Source organism: Gymnogyps californianus, chromosome 8, assembly GCF_018139145.2.
Source record: "Gymnogyps californianus isolate 813 chromosome 8, ASM1813914v2, whole genome shotgun sequence".
Lineage (NCBI taxonomy): Eukaryota > Metazoa > Chordata > Aves > Accipitriformes > Cathartidae > Gymnogyps > Gymnogyps californianus.
Genome location: NC_059478.1, coordinates 12,229,429 through 12,256,953, shown reverse-complemented (window position 1 = coordinate 12,256,953; position 27,525 = coordinate 12,229,429). Strand labels below are relative to the sequence as shown.

The 27,525-nt window shown below is 38.4% G+C and overlaps 1 protein-coding gene across 2 annotated transcripts; it reads right to left on the bottom strand.

Moving 5' to 3' along the window:
* Positions 1 to 1,536: 1,536 nt before the first annotated feature.
* WDR47 (WD repeat domain 47) lies at positions 1,537 to 27,394 on the bottom strand. Of its 2 annotated transcripts, none has more exons than XM_050901238.1 (16): positions 27,336 to 27,394; positions 26,004 to 26,132; positions 21,160 to 21,326; positions 19,486 to 19,569; positions 18,877 to 18,961; positions 16,395 to 17,197; positions 13,689 to 13,815; positions 10,861 to 11,039; positions 10,499 to 10,756; positions 9,709 to 9,784; positions 8,310 to 8,467; positions 5,413 to 5,582; positions 4,535 to 4,705; positions 3,999 to 4,130; positions 3,044 to 3,262; positions 1,537 to 2,367 (listed from the first exon to the last, which is right to left on the bottom strand). In XM_050901238.1, the coding sequence occupies exons 2-16, from the start codon at positions 26,118 to 26,120 to the stop codon at positions 2,225 to 2,227; spliced, it is 2,889 nt and encodes a 962-aa protein (XP_050757195.1). In that variant the 5' UTR covers positions 26,121 to 26,132; positions 27,336 to 27,394; the 3' UTR covers positions 1,537 to 2,224. The 2 variants fall into 2 exon arrangements, with proteins under 2 accessions (XP_050757195.1, XP_050757196.1); XM_050901239.1 differs by having other exon boundaries at positions 13,689 to 13,812.
* Positions 27,395 to 27,525: the final 131 nt, after the last annotated feature.

Below are 27,525 nucleotides of genomic sequence, written 5' to 3'. Positions count from 1 at the left end.
CGCCGTACGGGGGCCGCGGAGAAGCGGCCGCTGAGGCTCCGCTGCGGCCCTCAGGCGGCGGGAGGCGCTGGCGGGCTCGGCGCCGCCTCGCGCTGCCCAGCCTGCGGCTGCCTCAGCCCCGCCGCTCCTGCGGGCGGGCCCAGCGGGCAGCGACTCTCTGCAGCTGCAAAGCAGCACAGCCGGGACCGGCAGCGCGTGTGGGAGGAGGCAGCCAAGAGAATAATTAACGTCTAAACGAGCAGCAGGTTGAAGAACACAACCGTTGAAAGCAGGGAGAACGCAGCTATGGGTGACAACACAGTTACCTCACCCGAGTGAAGCAGCGATGCAGCCAAACCATGCACGCCTGCAACAGAGGAAGCCCCAGCGACTCCCACCAACAACTTGATCACCTCCCCCTTCTCGTCCTCTACATGGATTTTTTTTTTTTATTTTTAATTGTCTACAGTTCCAGGCAGACATATAGGAAAAAGACTTCCCTTTAGGAAATATAAGCGAGGATCGGGACCTGCCACATAAGAACAGCTCAGAATCACAAGAGGCTAGGACATAAACCGACAGATTTACAACTAGATCCTCTCTGTAAAGACACAAGTTCTAATAAAATTCATTTAAGGAAATTAGTGTTTAAATATTTGTAGTGCTAATTAAAAATAGTCTGCCAGCTTTGACCACAGATGGACAACTGGAGGAATCAAACAATGAGAAGTCACCTTTTCCTCCCAAAGCAGCATTAGGACCTTAACCTGTGTGTCCAATATAGAAAGTAAACAGATTTTCAGCTCTAGATGCTGTATTATTACTTACCGCACCGCAAAGTCAGATACTTGGAAGTAGCATCAAAGATCTGAAGTCTTTTATAGTTCTAGGCATACAACAGATTTTGACGTACAATTTAAGTATCAGAGTTGCATCGAGGAATTATAAACCAAGCATCCAAAATAACAGATGAGACAGCTGCAGGTGTTGGAGGTCTTTATTGAGATTATAGCACAGATACACTTCTATAGTTACCTTTCCACTTTTATACGATAGTTAAAAATGCTTGCTACAGTGCACATATAATTTAGTAACCAAGAGAATCCAAAACTTAACTGCAGTTCAAATAAATAAATAACCTAATGTTTAAGGTTTGTATTTTAAAAAGTAAAAGGAACTGTACAATATGAAAATATAACAATACATAAACATTAGAATCTAAAGTTTTCTAGAAATAAAACTGCAATTCCCCATACATAAACAGTGCAAGAAATAAAATTCAGATAAGCTTCTGAACTGGGAATTTAAACAATTCTTAAATTATCATGCAGACATAGCATTTTAAGCCATGCTGGTTTCTATTATAGCATTAATGGTATCCCTTTTTAACTCGAAAAACTGATAGCCATTAAGCTCACTGTGACAACTGCTGCCAATCCACTCCTTTCTACAGTACATTATACACAGAGGTATTCTGTTGCATTCAAAAAGTAAAATATTTTATGTTTCTACAGCAAAAAAAAAAAAAAAAAAAAATCAATATTTTACTTTTTCCCCCTCCAACATGTTAGCTTGTTCAAAACAATGTCATGTAGTAAAAACAGCAACATTTTCCCCAGTTTAGATGAAGAAAAAAGAAACCCCACACTATATAACGGACCATAATCAAGATGTGAGTACTGCCTGGTCACCTTTAAAGTTCAGAATTTATTACTAAAAAAGTTGAAATTGTGGAGATGTTATAAAGTTTGACCTCTTGTTGAGAAGTCATGAATATAATAAATCTGAAAAAACAGTGGAAGTAGTTTCTCTTTTATGTGTGTGTGTAACTAGTTACATACAAACTTGATTAAAGTGTTGTTCAACTTAAGTCTCTCTATAAAATTCTCATTGAGGCAAAGACCAAGGAATGCAATTAATACCAAACTGTAAACACGTCATTCATGTTACTTTGAGTGCACATCGACAACATAAGAGTTCCTCTCAGACTTTGGCAACAAGACTACAATAGGTCACAGCAGCATGAGTTCACATGGAAGACTGAAAGCACTGCAAAAGAATATACTAAAAACACCAAGACCTCCTAGAAACCAGAAAAATCTGTGACGAGTGCCCCTCCTCTCGCTAAGACACTCTCCTGCTCAACTGCTGCTCTCTCAATGCCTAGTTATTATTACTTTGTTTTTACAGTTCTGTAGTCTCAGGTCTCTGTGCTTTAGCTGCATAGGTTGCCTTTGTTTGCACTCTAGCCATTGTAAGTCCAAAGGGTTACAGTTCTGTCTGCAGAGGATGACAAGAAGGAAAGATCTTGCGTATGCCATCTGCATTGAATAACTTTGTCCTTGTGCTCTCCCACCACCATAAGAGGAAGCTGCTTCGTGAGGTCCCCTATGGCAGAGGAACAGAAATCATTAGTCATTTAATGAATTTATATCCCAGCTCTTTGGTTTTTTTAGGGTGGGTTTTTTTGGTGTTTTTTTGGTTTTTTCTGTTTATTTACTGAAGCTTACATATGTATTTCACCTTATGAAGCATACTTGACACACCACCCCACCCCCCGGGCATAACAAGGCCCCAGTGTTTTGGTTTTTAGGCATTACTGGACACAGTACAGCTTTAAGATACAGGTATTCACAGTTTTTACACAATGTGATTAAAATTTAACGGTCCAAGAAAATCAAGTCGATTAGATATACCCAATATCTTCTCTTCTTAACTCTTCCCAATAAAAATAAGCATTATTATTATACTTTTCTTTTAAAGGGTCATTTTTATGAATGCTGTCTGAAAGCAATAGCCATCTCATCAGGCAGTGTTAATTAGTTCATCATAATCAGACCCTCCCCCCAAACAAGATTTAGTTCATAGCCTACATTCTTACCAACACAACTAGCCAGTTCTGAACAGACACAATCACATTTACATGCATTTCAAACCCTTCAAAGCTCTACTATTTTTTTCCCCTTTTAAACTAAAACCTGATCTTTGAACCAAGTTCTCTTACAACTTCAATATTAAAAGCACCAAATTGAAAATTAACCTAGTATCCTTTGTAGTATGTTACCTTGCAAGTCTGTCACCTTTATTTTCATATCATATGATCCTGTGAGCAAGTAGTGTGCCCCTGGAGAGAAGCGAACAGAACGAACATCACTGGAATGAGGATGATAGCTCTGCACCATTCGTCCTCCTCGAATATCGTACAACATACAGCTAGAGTCCTCTTGTCCTGTAGCCAGGAGACGACCACTAGGATCAACAGCTACTGAGGCTACAGCACTTCCTAAAGGAGAAGAAAACCCCAAACACACATAATACTTAAGCATATTTGTGCAAATAGCCAACTTTTTTTTTTTAAAAACAAGAATATACATTGTATAAGAATACCAAATGCTGGCCTTAAATTGAAGGTGAACATACCTAGCTCCTGTTATCTTAAAATAAGAAAATTTTTATGTTCTAGCACTTAAAACTCTGAAGCCATAGGTCACACTGGAATGGTAGCAAAGCCGCTACTAAAGCTGCATGAGAAAAAGTATCTGTTTCATCACAGGACAGTCAGTCATTCTTTATGAAATAATGTAGAATAATGCAGGGAATTCCCTCCCCCCCTTCTAATTTATTGCACCCCTCCAAAAGGTTTCAAGAAACAAATCTGAACCCAAGCAGTTCTTAAGAATCCTTTTTCAGATTTCTATAGAGTATGTTGATGACTTGCAAAAACGGCTGCTCCTTCCCACCCTTTCCTTTGATTCCGAAACAGTTGCCTTGTGTCTTGTTTTATTTTAAGTACTTGAAAGTGTCTGTTTGAAAGTCACAAGGCAAAAAACTAGCCAACTTTAGAAAGGAAATGTTACTTAAAAAAAAACCACACAGGTAAAGATATCCTCACGTCTTCTTTCTTTTAAAGCCAAGCCTCCATTCTGTGACACAAAACCCCCTTACATTCACTCTATACTAGACATCTTTAAAATAGATTTTTATGCAAGAATTATCAGAAGCACGATAGCAAGTCTTACCTGTTCCATGAAACGTTGTTCCCACAACACGAACACAGCTTGGCACTCTCAGATCCCAGAATCTTACAGTCTTGTCTTGGGATCCAGATGCAATCATCCAGCCACTCCATGTATAAAGTGCTAAAATATGACCTGTGAACAAGAAGACTTTATTTGATTAAATATCATTAATCAAATAATGAAATATTACAGTTCTGATTATATTTTTGCATTCAGAGATTTAACAGTCCTATGGAAAACCTGCACATTGCATGATCTAAAATGCCAACAGTGTAAGGCAATACACAGCTTTGCATCTTCTCTGGAATGAAGCATGCACTCTCTCCATTAAATTAACAGCTAACATATTTAAAACAAACACTCCCCACCTCCCCCCAAAACACCTCAAGAGCAATCTGGAGACAAAAGAAGAAGTCTTGCTAGAAAAAAAAAAAAAAGACATTTAAAAAAACAACCAACAAAACCAAACCAAAAAAACTTTACTACAATATAATACAGACTTAAAAAGCGCGCGAGAGAAGCAACAACATACATACCAGTGTGACCACTTAGAGCATGCAGGCCTTGTCCTCGCTGACAATCTGTTGTGTAAATATTACAGTCCCCTGCTCCAGCACTTATTAAAATAGCACCACCACTTTCTGGGCCTTCCATAAAAGCAAGGTCTCTGATTGTCCCATCGTGCATGCTGAACTCCAAATCTGGTCCTAAAATAATTTAAAAATTGCGGAACAAAATGGGGCATACTTTGTTTATTACTGTTAGTGCTGCAATCTTTAAAGCAGCTACAGTGATAACGCAGAATATTTTAGGCAAGGGTGCATATACTACCAAGTATAAACATTGTTGTGCACTTTCCACAGAACACACTATTTCAATTACTTGAGTTCAAATAAAATCTGAGAATCTTATTTTTGAGTGTTGCTTGAGCTTCCTACAGTTCCTAAAGCTTTGCAAAATGTACATAGACAATCTCCACAGCCAATTCCAGCCAAGGTTTATAGGTACGTTTATTTCTTTTTCTAAACTATGGTAAACTAAAGAGGCTTTCTCTGCCAGGAGGGAAGGATCATTGAGAACACTGAACCACATAGGACAAGGTTGCCTAAGTTCAAAACAGAAAAGATAAGAGCCATATTCAGTGTATTGATTAGGAAGGCTGGGCACGGAAAATACTATTTGCTGGGAGAGAAGCCTTAGACTTCTAAGATGGGGGAGAAGATGGCAGAACTCAGCAAGAAAAAGACAGAGACTACAGTGATGGTGAAAGGGAAGAGAGACTAAGTTAATCAAAGTATTAGAATAAAAATAACAAAACCTATTAACTACATAGTCAATGTAATTTGAATGGTTTTGCCAAATATTGGACAAATAATCAAAAATAAATTCTTTAAAATAAACACACACACACTACCTGTTGCATTACAAGTTTCTGCATTAAAAGGCAGTACTTTCACGTATTTATCATTAGAACCAGTAGCTAACAGCTGTCCACAGGGACTCCAGGCTACACAGTAGATTGATCCTTTATGATGCTTGTTCCTTTTGAAGCGAACTACAGGTTGTTTAGGAGCATTATAAGCACTGGGGGAAAAAAAAGAAGAAAAAGATCCAATTTCCTTTTATTTGTAAGGAAAACAATGTATTCTAAAATGAAAATACTGTTTTTCTATTATTTTGGGTAACGTGAAATACGTACGACTATTTGCATTGAAACATATACATGTGATCTAAGACAAAACAAAAGGATTTTCTCCATCCCATTTTCTGTTTTTCCTCATCTTCCCATTGTATTTGTGATTGGACAAAGAACTTACAGTCCCTTCATCTATAAAGGGTTGATACAGATAAAATATAGTAATTACTAGCTAAATACAATGAAACCTTATCCCCAGAGTCCTAGAAACCTTATCCCCAGAGTCCTAGATTGGTGGGATTTTTCTCTACGTCCTTCATACTTCAACATCTCGATCCTGTGGCCACTTTTGAATGTGCTTGAGTTCAATTAAGCAACAGTAGGCCAAGAAAGACACACATGCACCATTGTATGTTAATGCAGGAATCTTCACAGCATCTAAACATACCATACATTCTTATTTCTGAAACCAGATCAGGTTTATACATGGCTGAAATAAAAAGGAACAGTCCCACTTATGTACATTTCCTCTATTTCAATGGATTAACTTCCTATAATGTTATTTCTCTGTTCCCATAGCAGGAAGTAGTCAAGTACTTAAAGTAGTGCTGTATCCAACTCCATCAACATTCACTCCAGTAACATCAACAGTAGAAATTCAACAAATTAAATTGCTATTGAAAAATTCAGAAACCATACTATAAATACTTGAACAAAAGAGGCAGAGAGAAAAAAACCCAGAAGATAATAATCTAAGTCTGTTTAAAAACTTTTGAGATAAACACGGCTTTAGTAAAGTATTCTAAAATAAATCTACATGGAAGCTAATTTTATTTTGTTGCCAGAGAGGAAATCCATGACAGATTAGCCTAAATCAGGATCACCGTTCAACACACACCATGGAGCTTCCTAAATGGCCTAATACCTTATATCACACTTGGAGTTTGGATTCACATTTGTTAAGAGGTGGAGGCAGCAGCTGAGAATCACTGCCTTTGTCAGGACATGGGAGCACCTGCCCAGCACAGAGACCACATGCTGCCAATCAACTGCGTGGAAGCACTGTGATTATTTGAGCAACACCTGCAGAATTGTAGTGTGTCTCTATCAGTGTTTAATCTCAAACACGTGAAAAAAGCCCACTACTATTATACCTTCAGAGAAAGGAAAAAAACCACAAACCCAAAACCAACCTGTCCTGAATCATACATCAGTTTGAAGGACAAGTTTAAAAACTCAAAAAAGCCCCAACAAAACTTTGATGTACCATTAAACAACTGCTATTTACCAGATATTCTACACAATTATAGCTTTTTGTAAAACAGGAAAAATTTTGAATGCCTGTCTAGACTCAGGATGTTACAAAGATTAAAATATCTTTAAGATAATGTAATCTCTCTGCTGACTTGTAAATCCCATGATGAAGTGTTTTTGGCAGACTGTAAGCATAGTGAAAAAAACAGTAAGAGGAAGAAGTACAAGTTCAGAATTAAGGAAATCTCAGTATTCCTTTCGTATCCAGATGCACTATGTCACTTGTCACATCAGATCATGCACTGTAACTAGAGACTAAGGCTGCCAGAGGCAATCTAACCTTTCCCAATGGTTACAATAACAAGCTGTACGAGAGCAGACCATAGTTAGTCAATAAAAAAGTGTCCATTCCACTGAAAATGTTTTGCACTGTTTACCAATCAAGAGGAGGTTGTCTGGGCTTCAAGCCCAGCAAGTTGGCTTGCATTGGGTATCAGAGGAAATCACCTTTTTTTGTTTCATACATTGCCAATAAATATTCTGGAATTAAACTTCAAAGGCTACCTTACTGATGATATTTAAGGTGGAAAAGAAAAAAAAAAAATCAGATTACTTTTTGAACACTTTGGAAGCCTGAACATGAGCCCTAAACTGGGAAGATGTCCCAGATAAAGTCACTGTGCATACTTGTAGCTCCTTCTGAAATTGTGAAGTTTCAGATGCCTGCACTTCCCCCTACTCCAAGAAAATAATGTAACTGGAGCAGAGACAAGGACATGATTATTGAGATGGCAATATTTATTTCCAGGTGAAAAAATATTTTTCCTCCTCCTATTAAAAAAGTGGGTGAAAAAACAGAAAAGACTAGGTGCACAGTAAACCACAAATAGCACTTTTCCTGTCAAGGAACCAAAGTATCAGGAAAACAGCGTTTACAGTAACAATGGGCCAACAGACATGCTCTGGCAAATTCTGCTGTAAAAGTTGAAGAAGATGCTGCTTTCTCTACTGTTAAGTCTGTCCTCCTGCCAGAAACTGCATATCATGAAGCCCAATTTGTGCTGGCTTGGAAACTGACACATGCTTTCTCCCACTTTTACAGCTGGAATATCAAAACCAGAAGCCATCACAGTAAACACAGAAAAGCCCACCTGCTGAGACAAAAAATAACACTTTTATAAGGAAAGGTGTGGTATTGTGGCAATGCATCTTGCCAGTAACGGAAGAGAGCAAAAAAGTAGCCCATAAATGAAGAAATTCTTCAGCAGATGATCTTATTTTTGTTTGGCAGTTCAGGTTAAGGAGAGCATTGCACTATTTATGACAACAACATAAAGGTATGAAATATACAGATATCAGTAGCTACAGAAGAAAGAAGTGCTATGATACAGGAAAAGAAATGATTATACAAGCCTTCTTACCTTGGGTCAATTACTTCTGGATAGGCACAAACTCTCAAAGTTTTAGAGTTGGAGCCAACAGCATATAAACTCCCACTGGGATGAAAGGCTACAGCTCTGACAGCTTGTGTGTCTTCTAGAGTATTAATGCAAATGAACTGCTTTTTTGATTTGTCATCCTGCGTAGAAGGATAACAGTCAAATTAGGTTCTTCAGCATAAAACTGGACATTTAAAAGTGGACATGACTGTTCTGCAGAATAATTTAAGACTATTGTACCAAAGTATAAATAAGGAGCAGCACCAGGCTAAACTATGCAAATTACAGATTTGTAAAACAATGTCTACTCCAGGTCAGGGAACAGCATACTTCAGAAAGTTCTTTTCTTCAACTCACTTTTACAGCTAACATTAGATTAACATTTCTCATTCTCCCTCCAGGCTTCCAACAGCTTTTGTTCTTCTAAACAGCCCATCTCAGACACATGATATTACAGTTTATTTCTGTGTAAACACCTTTGATCTGTGTGAAACTTGCAAGGGGAACAAAGCTGCATTTTTACTGAAAACAGTCCAAGTCATAAACACAGTTTATAAAACAAATATAATACTAAACATAAGAATCAGCTTTTCACCCTGTAGATAACACAAAGTTATCATTAAATTATGCTAAGCTTTATTACATCATCCTCCTGATGAATTCATCACCACCTTTCTAAAATTTTGCTTTTTATTTATCTGATACAGAAACTTTGGAATGTACTTATTGCAAAGTTATTTCCCTAAAGTCAGAGCATACTGACTTGAGTCCAACAATCAAAGTTTCAACCTGGAAAACACAAAACAATGGCTGTAAAAGACATCCTGTTGGAACCTCCGTTGTACAACGAGAAGCTGAGAATGCTGGGGCTGTTTGGCCTTGAGATCAGAAGGGCTCTTCAGGGGGGGTGTGTGTGTAAGTCTCATCAGTGTATATAAATACCTGACAGGAGGAGTAAAGAGGATGGAGCGAGACTCTTCCCAGTGGTACCCAGTGAAAGGACAAGAGGCAAATAGACACAAATTGAAATACAGGAAATTCCATTTAAACTTTTTTGTTGTTTTAAAAACACTATGAGGGTGGTCAGACATGGGAATAGGTTGTCCACAGAGGTCGTGGAGTCTCCATCCTTGGCAATACTGAAAAACCAACTCGACCCAGCCCCAAGCAACACTGCTCTTGTTGACCCTTCTTTGAGCAGTGGGTTTGGACTCAGTCTCCAGATGTCCCTTCCAATCTCAATGTTCTGTGATTCTGCAGGTACTGCATCAACCAAAGTTCATTCTAAATGTCTATTAACAATGAGAGGATGTCACATACTCAGGATTAAATATTGAATCTTGTGAAAATACAAACTGTAAAGGACAATAAGAAAACTCACCTCATCGCCTCTTGTCCTACTTAAATTCCCTGAAGTGTCTTCCAGCTGTGGCTGAGTGACAGCATGTTCTGATACACTGTTTTGATTTGGTGAAGAGTTTAAATTCACAACAACACAGAAAAAAACAAAAGCAGGGACAGATTTGTTTATAAGTATTTTTTGGACTAAAGTTACAGTTTCAGTCATTTTCAGAACTGACTAATTTGGGTGGACAAGTGTTATGCGTGTCTGATCCTTTATCATTAAACTATTATTTCTATAAGGGGTTGCCATTTTTGCAGCAACTCCAGGCATTGAACAAGTAAATGCAAGTTAAAATACTTGTTTTCATTCCATAACATACATATGTATACACTTACATACACACATAGGTGGAAAAAACAGTTGTTGCTTTCAGGTCAGCACTACCTTTAGTTAAGAGAAGAAATCCAGTTCCCACTCTGCCCTGCCTCTCTCTCCATCTAGTTTGTATTTCATAAAAAAGCTTTCAGAAACTTAGCAGGACACAAAATAAACAAGAACTATACATATAAGATGGAATAAAAAGTCTGAAATTAAAAATAAGCATAAAATGTAAACAATAACAAATAACCACTATTTCTCATGTGTGCTATCAAAAAAAAAAAAGATTTTATAGTCCCTATAAAAATATACAGAAAACACTAATCATGAGCTAAATACCCCTATTCAATGACAAATTCATTTGGTAACTAAAACTAAATACAAACAGCTACTCCCACAGTGCTAACAGAAGGATATTTCTAGTCCTGAACACTCTCAAATAACTTACATTTGAGTCCCCTGTACAGGTGACTCTTCAGGAAAGGGTATCTGATTAGCTGATCCACGCTTTCGAGGAGTGCTTGTATTAACATTTTGGCTATCAGTTGTTATCCTCTGACTAGCATCTGAAGGTGGTGATGTAAAGTTACTTGCTGGATTGGTAGATGCATTCCCTTTGCCCCCGTTACATTGCTGGCTAAGTGCTGGTACATCATTTCCAAGACTGTCCATACCTATATTTAATTCTCCTAGTTTCTGGATAGATCTAGTAACAAATGACAAGAAAAAAAAGACCACCAAACCAGGTTATTATGGGAACTTGAGGGGGGATAGGAGTGGGTGGAGGGAGAATCAACAAAACCCACCAACCTGTTAAGAAACTGTTCAGTAAGATTCTGTTGCTGGTCAGCTCCATCTTCTTGATTTACACCTCCTTCCAACAACATTTGCTGGTACAACTGTCGTTGTTGCTCTTTCTGTTCTAAGTGCTGCTGGTAACGTAGTCTTTGTCTGTAATATTCCTGAAACTGCTCTGTTGAATCACGAAGCTAAAAAGAAATGAGAATTACTAATGAAAATTAAATAGTTAATTGCAGTATTTAACCTAAATATTCACTTTCTGGTTTGTTATTTCAATACAAGCATCAAAAGGCCAGCAGATTCTCCTCTGAGGAACAATGCTTTCATTCTTCCTCAAAACCAGATGCAATTTACATATTAAACAAGGAAATCACTGCCAGGCTGTGCTATTCACTGTTGAAGTAGTTCTGCCATAATTCAGAAGGAGACTCCTCTTTCCTACAAAACTTCCAAAGTATTACTTAAGATCAAAACAAATAGGTGACTGGAAACTGAAAATAAAAATCAGCAAACAATGTAAGCTACATTCCAAATTCTAAGTCATATTTTCACTACAAATTCAGTATTTTCTGCCACGTTGACACCTCCCTGCCATCAGTCTGCAAAGCCAATTTACCTCTCCCAGTAGCTAACCTTGAAGTGGTCTATCCAAGCGTTACATCTTACTTTTGAAATTGGTGCCTTGTTCTAACTTTAAAATTCCTTACTTTCTGGACCAAACACAAATACTTGAGCTTCCTTTCTCATGGTCTCTTCCCTTTTACATACTATCAGTAGCTTCCCACACTGCCAGCTCCCCAGGACTCACTGCCTTCTGCATTCCCCGATCCTCACTTTCTCTCTGTGCCACTAGTTCCAAATGCTACCATCATAAACCAGTTGAGAACAAGTTAAAAATGAACAAGCAAAAATACCCTACAGAAAACCAAAAGCACTTTAGTCCAAGGCCAAAATATCAACGCTGAAGTGCCATGCATTTTCTAAAGAAAAAAACCTTAACTGCATATTTACTAACTAATAGGAAAAAAGTAGTAAAAGAAAAAGCAACCCTGGCAGGTTTTTTTGTTTGTTTTCGAAAGTGACATCTTTGTCATCTAGTGATTCTAAGTTGTATAAGGACATCCTGATAACTTTGCATTAGTTCAGACAATTCACACAGAGGATCTTCGTAACTATGAGCCTTTGCATTTCTTTTAAATAAAAATACTTGCATTATGATTTTGTGTTCTCTGACACAGTAATTTTTTGGCTTATAATGGATTTCCTAGCGCTGTTGCATTTGTAAAAAGTTTACCACCTTAGGTCTCCCGCGATGAGTAACTGCAATTTAGAAACTCCAAAGTTATCTTCAGAAGTCTAGAAAGCATTCATTCTCTGTACTTCAAATACGTGAACTATTCCCCAGTCACTGGGTTATAATCCTTCTAAGCAACAGGTATATTCTTGTCTGTACTTCTTTCCATGACTGATACTTGTTTGTTGCAACTGGATTCAATCCTTTGATCCTTTGGATTCTGTGTCATTATTATCCAAAATAACACCTAAACCTAAAATATGTTGCCCAGATGCTCTATTCTATAAACTCTGGCTTCTGACTCAATCCCTCCAGGAACAATGCAAAAATAAAGTTATGAAAAGAAACTTAAATGAATTTCTTACTCGTACAGGTATACACATATACCGCTATGACGTGGAAAACAAAACAAGGTGACACTGGACTGGATACTACATTCTTTTCTACTTGTGTATAATCGTCTGGCCAACATCTTCACCTACAGCACAGCATCTCCTGTCTTCATTCTCCTACAAATTCTGTGTCTGTTTTTTTGCGTTTTGAAGCCTGCTCTGTTATGTGTCTAGCTAAGCTCTTTCCTCCCTCCTCTTATTCCCAATGTGCATACACAACACTGTTGCAGCAGAGAAGTTAATCAGAAAAGTCCTTGAGGGGAGTGAAGTCCTCAAGTTCGGAGGACTTTGTTAATCCTCTAATAGGCCCCCTTACCTCACTCAAGTATCCAGAGTCTACAAGAATATAGCCCTGTCAATACTAGACTGGTTTTCAGTACCATATAGATGTCGTAAGCCAAGACAAACTTTACTTAAGAAAAATCAAACTGGAGTCTGCAAACAAAACAGACCACATACTCAATGTTATTCATCATTACTGAATTAAGAGACAGATATTTAAAACTGTGGAAAAAGAATAGAATAGGTAACTGTTTTCATTGTTTCCTACTGAACTATTATTCCACTTTCCCTATATTGCAGTTAATGAGAAAAAAGGAAAAAAAGGGTAGTCAAGGCACAAGCCTTCAAAGATGAATCCAAAAAAGGTTATGTCATTGGTTTCTGAACAGCAAAGATACATTTACTAGGGAATTATCCAATTTTAATTTCTCTGTTTTCTAGACAGAAAATGATGTAAGATGACCTATGAAACTTGGTGTTACCATCAGAAATTGCAGGCTACATGCCAGATTCCTCGCTAAAACACTAAGAGGATTCTTAAGCATTGTTTAATCTAACATTGCTGGCTTTGAGTACTGCAAAGCATTTTTAAATTTTTTTAAGATATACACAACAGGTTAGCAACACTGCTGATGTGAGAAAGCACACTAATCAGCTGCATTACAGACTCAAATGACAGTAGAACTTTATACAATAAAAAAAGAGCAGCTTCTTTTAAAAGATGCAATATCGTATTTTCACTATAGTAAAAACAAGATTCAAAGCAACCCATTGTCACGCAAGAAGTTCTCAACACAAAGGCAAATCATTATGAAGTGATCAGAACTCAGCTCAAAGGGCCTCATTATTTTTAAACAAACAACCACTACCTCATTTTTCTCTTGTTTGGCTGATCCCTGACTCTGTGCTCCATTAAGTGGTTCATTTTCTGGAACTGAACTCTGGCACAAAGTCTCACTGCTGATGGGATGCTGTGGCTCCACAGGAGTATCACTTCTTGCAGCAACATGGAAAAGAAGAGAAGCTTAATTGAGAAAAATTAAGAGCAGAAAATCCCCTGGTAAGTAGAGAAAGATAACATTCTAGAGTAAAATCTGATAACACAAGCATGCAAACTACTTAAGTCACATAAAACTGAAGATACTGCTTAGGAAAAAAATGCCACTTGCATTGGGTTACACTGAACAAAATAAAACTCCTAACAAACAAAAAGCACAGTCAGTGTGCTTAGTTCCCACATTTTCCAAAAAGCCTTACCACCATGGGATATCCAAATTCCATGTTTTCTATCCCTACATTTGAATTATACACCCTTTAACTAACATGTTATTCAAGACCTCCTATTTTCAAAGCAATTATGTGCATGGAATGTATCAGATATACTATGTGACTAATGTCTTCTATAAGATATTAGTTTAATTACCCCTACCAATCTAAATTTAAACTATGTTTAACATCCATCAGCTTGAACATTCCTGAGTGCTACACAGGAAAATGTTTATATCAGTTTTGCTACTCTTGTATTATATAAGTATTTCTGCATGGAACTTTTTCCAAAATGCTTTAGCAATCAGTAAGTGTGCAGAACACATTAAAAGCCTTGGATTCCCATCTTCAGTTTTGTCAACTTAAAGTCCTCTTTACTCAGTGACTTGGAGCAAAGCTCTTTAAGAAGTTACTTCAAACTTTTTGGATATATCTGTATAACAACAGAAGTAACTTCGCTGACTAAGAGACAAGTAATTGCCTGCTGAATGCAGCTTAAAGAAATACCACATTTGTGTCACGTGCAAGACGAAGCAAGGGCCAGATTTACATAAAGCTCAGCTTCCCAGCTTCCACCCTGCAAATATTGCCATTTAAGTTGGACACTTAATCTGAAGTTGGATTTTCTTCTGAAAAATGTAATGCCTTCTTGAAAACTATGGGTCTGGCCCCTTAACCGAATTCTAACGTTCAAGAGATGTATTAATTAATGAAAAAACATGTTAAGAACTACAAACTTCACTTCACATCACATGAAAACGCCTACACAAAGAAGAACTGCAGCAATTTACCACTTTATTTAGCCCACAAGATAACTCTACTTGTGCAGAATTATTCTAGTACACTAATATTGAAAAGGGAAACAAAAAGCTTTCAAGAATCAATTTTAACATTGGACCCTGGACTACACACACACAAATGTTAAGGTTAGTGCATACAGATCAGTAAAATTAGAGGATTCACAATTCATTAGTATCTTCAGGAGGTACACTTTTTAAAAAAGTAACACAAGTGATACTTCCATAAGACTTAAGCTATCCACAAAAACTCCAGTTGTGAAGAGGCTGGTAAAACCAAAGATTTAAAGTGGATCATTTAGAATCAAACACAATAGCTCCTTTCAAGATAAGCATTAAGATAATGTATTAAAACATACATCACTGTAAGAATTTCCATTATCGTTGGTGAACTGACATCAGTATGATGGTGTTTGTTTCCTTTTTATTGAGTTTAGTTACAGCTGCTCTTTATCTTAACACAAGATACAGAATATTGCTGTAAGGCAAAACTAATAGACAATGTCACCAACTGCAGCCAAGATTGAACACCACAGCTCTAAAAGTGTCCTCTGCTGGCCAGCGCACCCAAGTGCAGTGCTACTCGCTCACCTGGTTCTCTAAGAGCCAAAAAAGCTGGCAGCTGCTTTCTAGAGAAGCATGGATATAACATTTAGAAAGGGGCAGAACTGCTGATCAAAATAAAGGCGAAGCAAAAACGTGATGATAAGCCTTTAATTGACAAGTACCACTTCTCCTAGTTATCAGGACTTTTCTCTCAGAAGGTAAGAAGCGCAAAGTTTTGATACAGGCTTTAGTTCTTAAGGAAGGAGAGAAGTCAGTTTTGCAGTCTACATTGCATTAAAAGAAGTTATTAATAGCATTCACTGCTATCATAACCCAACTATCTCCAAGTCCACTATAAAAAACTAATACATTCAGCCACCTTATTCAGATTTGGTTTGGAAAATGGTAAGTAAATATTTAAGCAACTACTATTGTAACAATTCAAGCGAGAGGAATGCTACAAGGACAGCATATAGTCATTTCACTGACTTCGTTGGGACTATTTCTATATGTAAATTTTTGAAGTATACTTAATCATTTACAGTGTCAGGACCAAAATTTACAGACACTTGAGGATGGAATGGGATGGGGAAAGAAGATAACTTACAGCTATTCCACTGTCTCCATTCATTTATCTGGAATGAAAGAATTCAGTAATACTGAATACAAATCTTAGCTAGACTATTACATAATCAGAGCGTATTTGTGCTCTGCGCTAGGATGTCAACTTTAAAAAAGTCCAGATTGAATCCATATGGCTCAAGACCAAATATGAAAATCTACTTTGATCATAAAAGCGTAAGGAAGAAAACACTTTGTATAGAGAGTCTTAATTACAACAGAATTTAAACAATCAAATTATGTTTCAATGTTACAATTATGTTCAAAGTTACAATGCAGGTAAGAACCCAGTAATATAAAGTGCAACATAAGCCAAGGTAAAAATAAAGCTACAGTTGCACTTACCGCTCAGGTGACTCTTCAAAAATGCTGTGACACTCAGTATTCTCAAGCATGAGACTTCGGCTGAGATTCTGTACTCCTGGGTAATGGAAATTAGCAAAGGAGTGCGACATTGGAGAAGTTTTGGTCCCAAGGTCTGTGACTCGCTTATCGTGATTTGTTAATCCACATGACAGCCCATCTAAGGCAGGGTTTAGGGAGCGGGTCATGTAAGCATCTGCTGACTGAGGCCGTCTCATTGGGGATGATGGATAAGGAGAAAGTTTGCTGATAAGAGGTGTCAAAAGATCAGCATATGCAGCTTTTGTAGGCTTGAGGAGTTTATCAACATGAATATTAAGCATCTTTTGTTCAAAAGCACAAGAGAAAACAGTAGCTGGCAGATTCTGCAGCCATGATAATAAGCTAAGGTCCAAGTCATCACATCCATTACCACACAAGAGATCAATACCCAGCAATACTTCACTTTCTGTGATTTCTTCTCCTGTTGCTTTACTCTGACAGAATTCCACACAACATTCATAAAGTAACCCCTTCATTACAAGCTGAAATAAACGATTGTTACTTGCTTTGAAGCCAGCCTCACTCAGTTTCCTATCGGCAGGAATAAACTCTGCCACCATGATGCAGGCTTCTTCAAAGCAGTGAACCCGTGCAGTGCTGGGATTCCAGTCCTTGAATTCTGCGTGGTTGGTCAAGCGAGGCAGCGTCAGTAGCAAGCAGAGTTTACTATAGTCTTCCTTAGATGGACAATATTCTTCCAACGCATGTAGGCACTGTACAGCCTCTCGCATTGTAAATTCCAGCTACAGAAATATTAACATTAACAGAGTAGTTTGTAGTACATATGTTTCTACAATAAAACAGTTAGTTGAAGAAGAACAGGCAGTAGCAGAATTTCTCCACTATCATTCCTTTATTACCATTACTGTTTATATTTTAATTAAAACAGCACACAACATAGAGTCTGAAATTGCTGATGCAAATGTAGTTACAACAGAGCTAAATTCCTGGATGCTTTGACTTTCTAAAATCCTGTGCCCAGTCCCATTTTCTACAGATCTATGGAAATTTTTCATGTCACTGCAGATCTGATAGCCTTAAAACTTTACATCTGTAGCTAAACAGCTTCCATTCTATCGTAGCACAGAAGGTTTCTTCCATTCTCAAAGACAACTGACTTATTTTCCCCTTTTTTTATTTCTATGAAAAGCTATTGCTTTAAGTTATAAAAGGCTTGTAGATTTCTCTGGTTTCCAGAGATGAGCAACTTTGAGTTGGCTTTTATATTGAGATTTTCTGTTCTTCAATCAAAAGTGTTAAAAAAGTTCAAAAAGTTCTCAGAAGACAAGATCTCCAAATGAATAGAGGGCTTTAGTACAAAGCTTGTTGATAGCTAAAAGCCAAGAATGATGTTAAATACATGTAACTTGGCATTTTCAGTTACAAAGATTTAAAAAATAATGAAATCCCCCACTTACCCAGCATCTGCTCAATACAGCAGCCTTTCATCCACAACATGCCAACACATTCGATAACATTCAAAACAAAAAATAGAGGACATAAAACTGAATTTTTTTTTTCTTTACTGCTATCTAGTAACAGTATACAGATTGAGTGATTAGAGGAATAGTACACCTTCCCTTTACAACTATAAAGATGGACTTACTTTTAGCTTTCTCTACACTGTCAAGAGAAGACCCTGCAGTACAATGTATGTGTAATGGGACAGAGAATTAAGATCAATTCAGTTTGGAAAACAAAATCAATTGTCTTAAAACTACTGGCATTCTTAATTTTTAATTTCATAATGTTTTTGTGTTAGAAATTTGGTATTCCTGTATTATCAACTTAAATTTAAAACTGTAATTAATTTCACAATCTGCACACCTTCTTTGCCAGTTTGAGTTAATGTCTCTTTCCATATTGAAAACCTAAGTTCACAACTCCTTAAAGTTTGCACATTTAACTCAATCAGTCCTTTGTGAACACATCTGTTCCCTCCAAAGAAACAACTGCGTCCTTTCTCTCTAAAAGCAAGAGAAATTAAGTTTAAAATTAATTCAAATCAGAATCTTTCACCTGGTCCCAATTATCACAATAAATTTCTGTGATTCTGAGGCTTGCTTCAGAATACTTTTGGGGAAAAAAAAAAAAAAAAAAAAAGAGCCCTGTACTTTAGCATAATGGCCTAAAGTAAATATCAGGATCAGGACCACAAACACAGCATATGGTCACTGATTATGCTGCTCAGTTTCAAGCAACCCTTGTATATACAATTCTATTTGAGACCTGGGAGCCACATTCATTTCCGAAGGATACCAATTATTTTTTCCATTGTTTATGAAACCATTTGGTAATAGCTAAAATTTGTGTATTCAGTGCTGGGAGCTTCTGCTCTGCCTTTAATCAGAATATCTCAAGAGGCTTCCTGACAACAACAACAAAAAAAAAAAAAAATCACCAAACCAGAGACAATTCTTACATGCTGAGGCTCATCTTCTGCTGACATCGCATTGTTTACACATAAGGCTTCCAAGAACTTCTGCTTCATTATAATGTAACGAAATCTGCAGGTGAGAAGTGAAATACTATACATCTTGATCCTGTAGCTAAACATTCTTTTAGAGACAAGCAGGGTATTTTACAGCAAATTTTTGATTTAGGCATAGAAATTGCAGTGATAAGGAACTCTGATCTCAAATTTTAACAAATTGGTAACAACAAAATTATTTTTTAACAGGAAATGTCTTTAATTATTGCTTTCAGAAGGCTAACAAGAAAAGAAGTATAGCAATCATACTCATTTCTTGAATAGAAATATGACAGAGCAGCCAACTATAAAAAGATAGTACAACACACAGCCTATTCCTAAAGTGTACGGCAAATGAAAACTCATTACAGATTGTGTGCACATATTTTTCATGGTTTAAGTTAAAAAACACATGCACACACTTTAGGAACTGTATCCAGGTTAGAAAAAACAAAAACTAAGGTAAAAAACTTAGAACTACTGCTTTCATACACAATACTTAGAAATTCACCTATTTTACACAACTCAAAAAATTGAACTCTGACATACATTCTATTTTACCTTTTCTTGTCGAATTTTTCCATACATTCAAGAGGCTGAATAAATTGAAGAACCTCATCCCACTGACCATCAAGAATCAATTGCCTAGTAAAAGAAAGAGTCACTCCTTTAATTTCACTGGACAAGAACATCCTCCTTCTTTCTAAGTAAGCAGCTCATTTAAATACACAACAGGTGATCAGCCTGCTTTGAAAAGTTAACGCTTTGCACAGACGCCAAGATGACTGACTGATGTGACTAGTAGTAAGAGCAAAATCCAAGTCCTTTCTCAATATTTTGTAAAAATAACTGCATACTGTAAGGACAAATATTAATTACTTTTAAAGGCACATCAAAAAGGACAAAATGATCCTGTGTCTCCTGCTTTACCTGTAATTCTTATTTAAAAAAAAAATCTTACTTGAAGAGTACGAATAAATACATTGATTCAATGAATACATCCTGAAGAATGAAAGCAAACTTAAAAATTAGTTCATTTTAATTGTATAAACACCGCTGGGCCTATTTTATAAGGGAGGGGTAGGAAAACACACAGTTCCCCTATTAAGAACATAAGAGGAACAGCTTGGCAGGAACTATGCCAGCACAAGAGCTCCAACACCAAGACCAGTGGGCTAGACTGCACAGGTGGATTAGTTCAATCTCTTCACACCCTCATATCAAACACAGAGTTCTCTGTAAAAGGCCCAGATCTACAAGGAAGGGGTGAGTTTCTCATTAGATGTATACTCCAACTACAGTAAGAATGAAACAAACGAACAGGATTAATAACTTTAATCTTTCTCTAATTCTTCTTTCATTTCATTTTATTCCAATATCCATAATTTTAATCAAAAGGGAAGCCAGGTGAGCAATCTTGTCCAGTGATAAAATACATTTTTTATTGTTTTAAGAACAGCTGGATAAATTATTTTCTCATGCTTCTACAAAGTTATTAAGTACCTTTGGCATGAGATAGAAAACAGCAATGCTAAAGAACTAGTGTGCATCTACACTGACTCCTTTTAAAAATTTTGAGGGCAACATCCTGAATGGTAAGTCACACCAACTCTCATGCCTTGATGATAGCAGAGACCCCTTTCGTATTGTTAAATTTAGAGAAATCTAGGTATTATTTTGAAATGCCGGTAAATTTTTTGGGGAAAAGCTTTGGAAACCACTCATCCTAGATCTTAGCACTAGAATATTGTCAAAATATTTTATTTTAGAAGTCAATAAACTACACATTCAGTTCCATGTGACATGGTAAGCAGATAATAACAGATCACTGACGCCAAAACATCTTGCTCTCCCATCCTATTCCTGCTGATGTGCTTTCCCCGACTTACCCTGCACTGACACTTGTTAGGACTCCTTCCAACTTTAATTCATTAGCATGCCAGAAAATAACCAAGTTAAAATGAATGAACAAGCAAGCAAAAAAAAAAAAAAATCTAACTCAACCATGTTGATGACGCCTAGTCATTTACTTCAAGTGGCTCATAGAAGGATGTCATTAACTTCAGAGCTGGAACACTATGCAGGGCTGGACCACAGAATTGGGATCAGGAAGAAGCAGAATAAGATGAGGGCATAAGACCTCCTGTTTAGTGGCATGGGGCTGCCCACTGAATCACAGTCCAACTGTATGTTTTCATATATGTGGTATTTAAGCACCAGAGAAAAAAGTCCTACCTTAGAAAAAGCATGTCATCTGAAAACAAGCCATTAATGACCCCACTTTCTTTCTCAAGTGCCAGCATACTGATATGAAGTTTCCTTGAGTTCAGAAAATCTAGTATTAGTTTAATTATTTCAGCTTCTTTAACATTCACTGTTTCTTCAGCCGTCATGATGGCAGCCTAAAAGGGAAGAGAGAATTTTAGCTATGATCAGTATCTTTATTTTATACTTGGTTAACAAATGTTGGCTACTAAAAAAATGAAAATACAGTTTTATAGGACAGAATATTGTAGCATTACAAGAATTAAAACAGACAAGATTAGGAAATTGATTTTAAAAGGTTGATCATGAAGCCACAATTAAGACCTAACAATGCATCTGCATCTTTTTTATTTCTGTCCTATGCATATATAGGGGCCCAGATAAACAAATCTACCAAGAAATCAATCCTCCTGCAGTGTGAAAATATTATGCTTACCAGGTCTGCAATACGTAAAATTTTCCTTTCTGAAAGGCAAAGGGTGACGTTCAAAGAGCATAAAAATGAGCCAGTTACTATGTCATTATCTAGAGATCTTACATATAAACTTAAACATTTCTAACACATACAAAAAGCACAGCACACTAAAAATGCAGTCTTCCCCTACCCCATTTTTGAAGTAGTGTATGACAATTAAGCCAGGGGTTTTCTTTCTTCCTTCATAAGGACACCTATTTCTATCTATATGCTTTATATGAAGAATCTAAAGCTGCAAACCCAAGGTGGCCTAAGCCAGTTTAACCACTGACTGCCAGAGTCCCATTCACTCACCTGCCTCCAGCTGTGTGTTCCTGGCCCTTCCATAGCACTCCTCATTTTTGTCATTGGGTTAGCTTTTCCATCAACTCACGTGCTGAAGCGGCTCAACAGTCTAATGAGCTCTCCAGCCAGCAGAAAGGAAAAGTGGGAAGATGCAGCTGGGGCAGTGACAAGCCAAGGCCTCGCTGCCAGCAGTCAGCTTCTTTAAAGCTCCCATGGATACAACATCCAAGCTCCATTGCAACACAATTCCTCCAAGGATATGAGAATTGTAGCATGTACTTCTCTTTGGAAACCTGAAATCCATTCTGCTTCTGGCTAAGTCCTGCATGGTTCCTTAAGTCTGACTTAAAGTAGAAGCTGTTCAACTTTTTTTTTTTTTAAACCTTAAAAAGACTTTACAGCTGTAGCTCCCAAGCTGATCTGCTGAAAACCATGTGGGAATGTGGGCAGAAACCCTATAACACAGCCAAGCCACGTAGTATCGCCTCATCAGGAGTTCTTCAAAAAAAGCTAATGGCTACAAGAGTGTGATTTCACATCAGGAAGAATTCAATTTAAGCCCATGTTACTGCAGAAAGGGGTGGTCCCTCTTCTCACCTCTGCACTCAACCACACACCCCCAGCCACTTCATGGCACCCGCAATGGAGTTGTATGGTTAGCCAGACCACTCCTCTGATCCAGGCGCAAGTTAAGCATTTATTCACTCCACGGACACAAGGGCACTAATGCTGACACAAGGAACTGACACAGCTTTGTTTTCTGGCAGTAGCAAAGTCTTAACCTGACTTAAATTGATTATGAGAGTGCACCAAATAACAGAAGCCAGTATCAGTGATGAACCGTCAGCAGGAGGCAACATCCCCAGGAACAAAGAGAGACAGTGGAATAACAATGATCAAAAAAATTAATAAAGGGACATGACCATACAGAGCAAGATGTCCACAGCAATAGGTTATAGTTACCCCAGCTGCTCCCCCTTTTAATTCAAAAGGGGAAATAAAAATACTTCTCAATTCCCTCACGCAACCATTTACTTATGCTGAAATCTAGCAACTATGATGCTGAAAGACAACCAACTGCAGGTAACACAGCTCTCAAGACAAGCTGAAGAGATGATGCAGCCTCCAGATACTTTGGCCTTGGAAAACTGGAGTCCATAAGCTAGTTATCTATCTCATATTAGGAAAGATGCACAGAAACTGGTAATAAAAAAATCAAAGAATGGATATAGTAAGTGTGAATAATCCAAATAAGACACTCATAAAAGTATTATCAAGAAATGAGTTATTTACCAGAGAAGAGGGGAAGAGACAAATACTCCAGTCAAACTTCTCACTGATCATCATAAACCAATGCTAATGAACTTGAAGGGATACAAAAAATTAGGCATTAACAACAGGGTTTTTTGTACTACATTGTCTAAATCCCCAAGTTTTCCATCTTCTTCACAGATGTATGCCAACTTTTTTCCAAGTAAGTTTTTGCCAGAACATTTGACTAGGAAGGCATTTGATTATAGCAGCATAGTTTATTTTGGAACAACAGAGACCTAATTGTGCCAGATGAAGTGGCCTAACTTCTTTTTTAAAACGGCTGGGTTTAGTTCTCATTTTAGTCACAGAAGACTCCAATCACCAAGTATTTTGATGGGTCTCATGAAAGACACACCCAGAGACCATGCGCCCACTCTCAGCTAGTAAAGTCAAAGGAAAAAATTAAAATCCAGCTTGCAGAAATCTTTGCTGCAGGAAAGTAAGCAGATTGACACACAAATCCAAAGCCAGAACTTGTAGAAAGATGCTTTTTCCTTATGTTTTAGGACTGTTTCAACTTCCCCTTTTGGCAACTGGATATGGATTTTTGGTCCCAGAGAAAAATTCAACCCTGCCCTTATACACTGAAGGAAAAAATCAACACAAATTTAACAAGCAGTTTAGTATTAACATCTTAATTTCCAACCTCCCCTAATGCATTTGCATTTCTCTTTTATTATGTTTTATGGCACTGGTGGTTTTTATATAAATTAAATTAACTTCCTTGCCAAAAGACAAAGTAAAACTTAGGCAAAGTTATATTGACACTCCCCATCAGAAAACTACTAGAAAAATTCAGACTAAGACTCCCTTTGAAGAAAGGGACACCAAGTCCCACTTTCTTTTCAACTGGATCTACTGGACTCAAGTCTAAACAGGAAGCCACCCTACATAGCTTCAAGATTGTCTTAAAATCAATTATTTATATATTCTATTGATAGAAAAATGAGCATAATACTCAGTACTTTGCTTAAGAGTACAACTACATTAAGTAGAATCTAGCATCTGCAAGAAATTGTCTTCCATTTTCCATTGTAGTTTTAAAAGAACAGGTTTGTCCTGAACATAAAACCTTTGCCAATTCTAACCCTTAATTTACTTTATTTATATTGCCCATATAAATTAGGATGAAGGATGACTGGCACCCTCTATATTTGATATGGGACTAGTAACAGCACTTTTGGGGTCCTGTTAAGAAAAATATAATATCCAAACACAGTTTGGATACTGAACTTCTGAAGAGGAGTCAAAGTACACTGATAAGCTCATACATTAACAATATTATGAAAGTATTTAGTGTACATTTGCTGTCAGACCAACACAAATAGCTAGAAAAGAACAGTAAACCTACTAGAGAAGATTTTCACGTAATTGATGGTTTTTTTAGGCTGATGAGCTCAGACTTCTCTTTAAGCATTATGCTGTCAAAATAATAAGCAGCACTGTAACACTATCATAAAATTATAAGTATACATAAGCTTACACATCACGCCCTATGAAACGCATCAGTTTTTCTGACATTCAGTGGTATGTGTGTGTTTGTGTATAAATAAGAATAATAATAATTAAAAAGCAAAGAACAGCAGGGAAACTCAAGATTAGAGCTCAAGCTCTATCTTTGGTCCATCCCACTATATTGCTTTCTGCCAGCACATATGGCACATAACGTCACAGTCTGATCGGCTCAAGCACTAATACTCAAGAATGATTGAAGCACAGCATTAGCTTGAAGTATAAATGAAAGTAAATGAGTAATAAAGCGTAACATTTCAGGTGCCTTCTATCAACCAGGTTTTTGCTGCAACCTTTTTATATTACCCAGTCTTTTCAGAACTGCACTTTTCCACACCTGTTATCCTTCTTTCTCCTGTCCACCCCCCCTTATCATCTTCCCCTAGTTCTGTATTTAAATTTGTTTTCCTCCTAATAAATCTACATCAAGAAAAAAAAAACAACTTCTTGCCACAAACCTGGCACATCTTTTCTCTGTGGTTTCAATGGACAAGATGTCCTTTACACAAGCTCTTTGGAACATAGACTACTTACTCCCAAATTTTCCAGAGAGATATTTCACTCCTGTTCTTACTCATGTTCTAAGAACATGCCAACAGCAAGAATCCTCTCATGGTCTTATAAGCATAGAAAATAATTCTTTAAAAAAAAAAAAATATATATATACACTTATGCATATAAATATACTATTTCAGGGAAATGTTTATAAAATAGAAGTGTCTAAAAATAGTGTCTAAATAGTCTTTCTCTTTAAGTTACCTCACTTAGAAAAAATTTAAAATGCGTATGCATTCATATGATAGAAAGTTAAAGTAAGGTTTAATATTCTGGAAAACAAGTAAATAGTGAAATTCTAAAACAAGCGTTATTCCTATGTTATTTATCATCTGAAATAGATCACTCGCCAATAGTACACAATATGCATTCACAAAACTGGGCAAGGAATATAAAGTCTCTCACTACTCAGAAATACAAGAAAGAAATATTATAGTTCAAATCTTAAGTGTCATACTGAGAGAGCAGTGATATGTTTAAAGGGAGAAGCAATGCCTAATTAGAAGTCTTGGTTCGCTGACTTCAATGACAGCTGCAACGCATATCCATAACCTCAGCACCTTGGTGAGCTATGTCACAGAAAAAACAAATGTGAAGAAGTAATACATATTTAAAAAGCTGGCTGTTTTGCATAAAGTTATTTCACCTTTTAATCCATCCCACAGTCACTTACATATGACTCTTGGGCCTGCCCTGAGGCCACTCCGGAGTTCCGCCTACACAGACCCCACGGGGGACTCGGGGCCCGGTCAGTACCTAGTGGTTCCATTTCTGATGTGCCCTCAATCATCTTCCAGTTATTCTATATCAAAAGAATTTACAAAGAAACTCTATAGGCCAAGTTTTTTATTACAATTGATTCCCACAACAGTTAGTGCAACTCACTGACACCCATTTTACCCTAAGAGATCGTACAATTCATTTTAAATGAACTATATTGAACATATTAAGCCCTTAATAGAAAACCTTCACCAAACTTTGTACAGCTGAACTCTATGATTCTACTCCAATACACAGCAAATAAGTGTCCTCTTACATACTAGCCTTTTCTTCCTCACACAGATTTTTCACTGGCTTGCCCTCTAGTAATCCATTTTTTTACCCTGCTTAGATCAGCTGTTGCTTTAGAGCCACCACAGTAATCCTTATCTCACCATGCTTTAGAGGTGACCAGCAGAGCTCTCTGCATTCATCAATCCCTGTTACAACAGGCACGCTCTTTACCCAGAGCAGTCTGCTTCGTGAACGCCAAAGAGGTGACATTAAATTATGCAATACCTCCACATTAGAGTGAAAACAGAATGCAGAAAAATAAAAACCCAAACAAGTTAGAAAGACTAGAAATGAATGCATTTTCACTTAAAAAACCCCACTTGCTCCGAATTTCTTTTTCTCCTCACGTGCGATTCCACACGAAATCCACCTCTGCTGGTGGAAGGGTTCAAAACAACCGCACTGTTTAATTACACAGCGCTGAGCCTGAATTAGCATTTCGGGAACGTCAACTCAGCACCAGCAGCAGACAGGGCCGCAGAGGAGCCGACGCTCCTTTGAAGCGGCCCCGCAGACAGGGCACACCCCGCGCCCGCCCCGGGGCCGGGGCCCGGGCGCGCACCGCGCCGGCCACCGCGGCCAGGCTGGCCCGGGCCGCCCGCACCCCGGCCCGCCCGCGGATGCCACAACAAAGGGACGGGGACGGTCGGGCGTCGCCGCCGCGCCGGCAGCCGGGGCGATGCTCCCCTCGGCGGGGGAAGCGGCGGCGGGCCCCGCGGAGCACAGCCGTGCCCGCACGCCAGGGACGGGGCGCGGAGGTGGGCGCCCCCTCGCCCAGGCGGCCCCAGGGTCGGCGAGGCCGCCGGGTGGCGCCCACCTCACGGCGCAGCGGCCGCAGCCCCTGCCCCGCCGCCCCCCCGCCGTCAGCCCGCCCCGGCCCCTCCCCGCCGGGCCGCTCCCGGCCCCTCCGCGGCGCGGCCCCCCGCCCTCCGGCCCGCCCGCCGACACTCACCTGAGGGGCCCGGCGGCCCGTTCGCGCCGTCACCAGCGGGGCGTGAGGGGAAGATGGCGGCAGGCCTCGCTGCGCGGCGGGGCGGGCCCGGGCCCGGTGTCGGGGTCTCGCTCCCGCTCCGCTCCGCGCTGCGGCTGCCACCCGCCCTCACCGCGGACTGCCGGGCGGCTGGCCACCCCAGGACCCGACC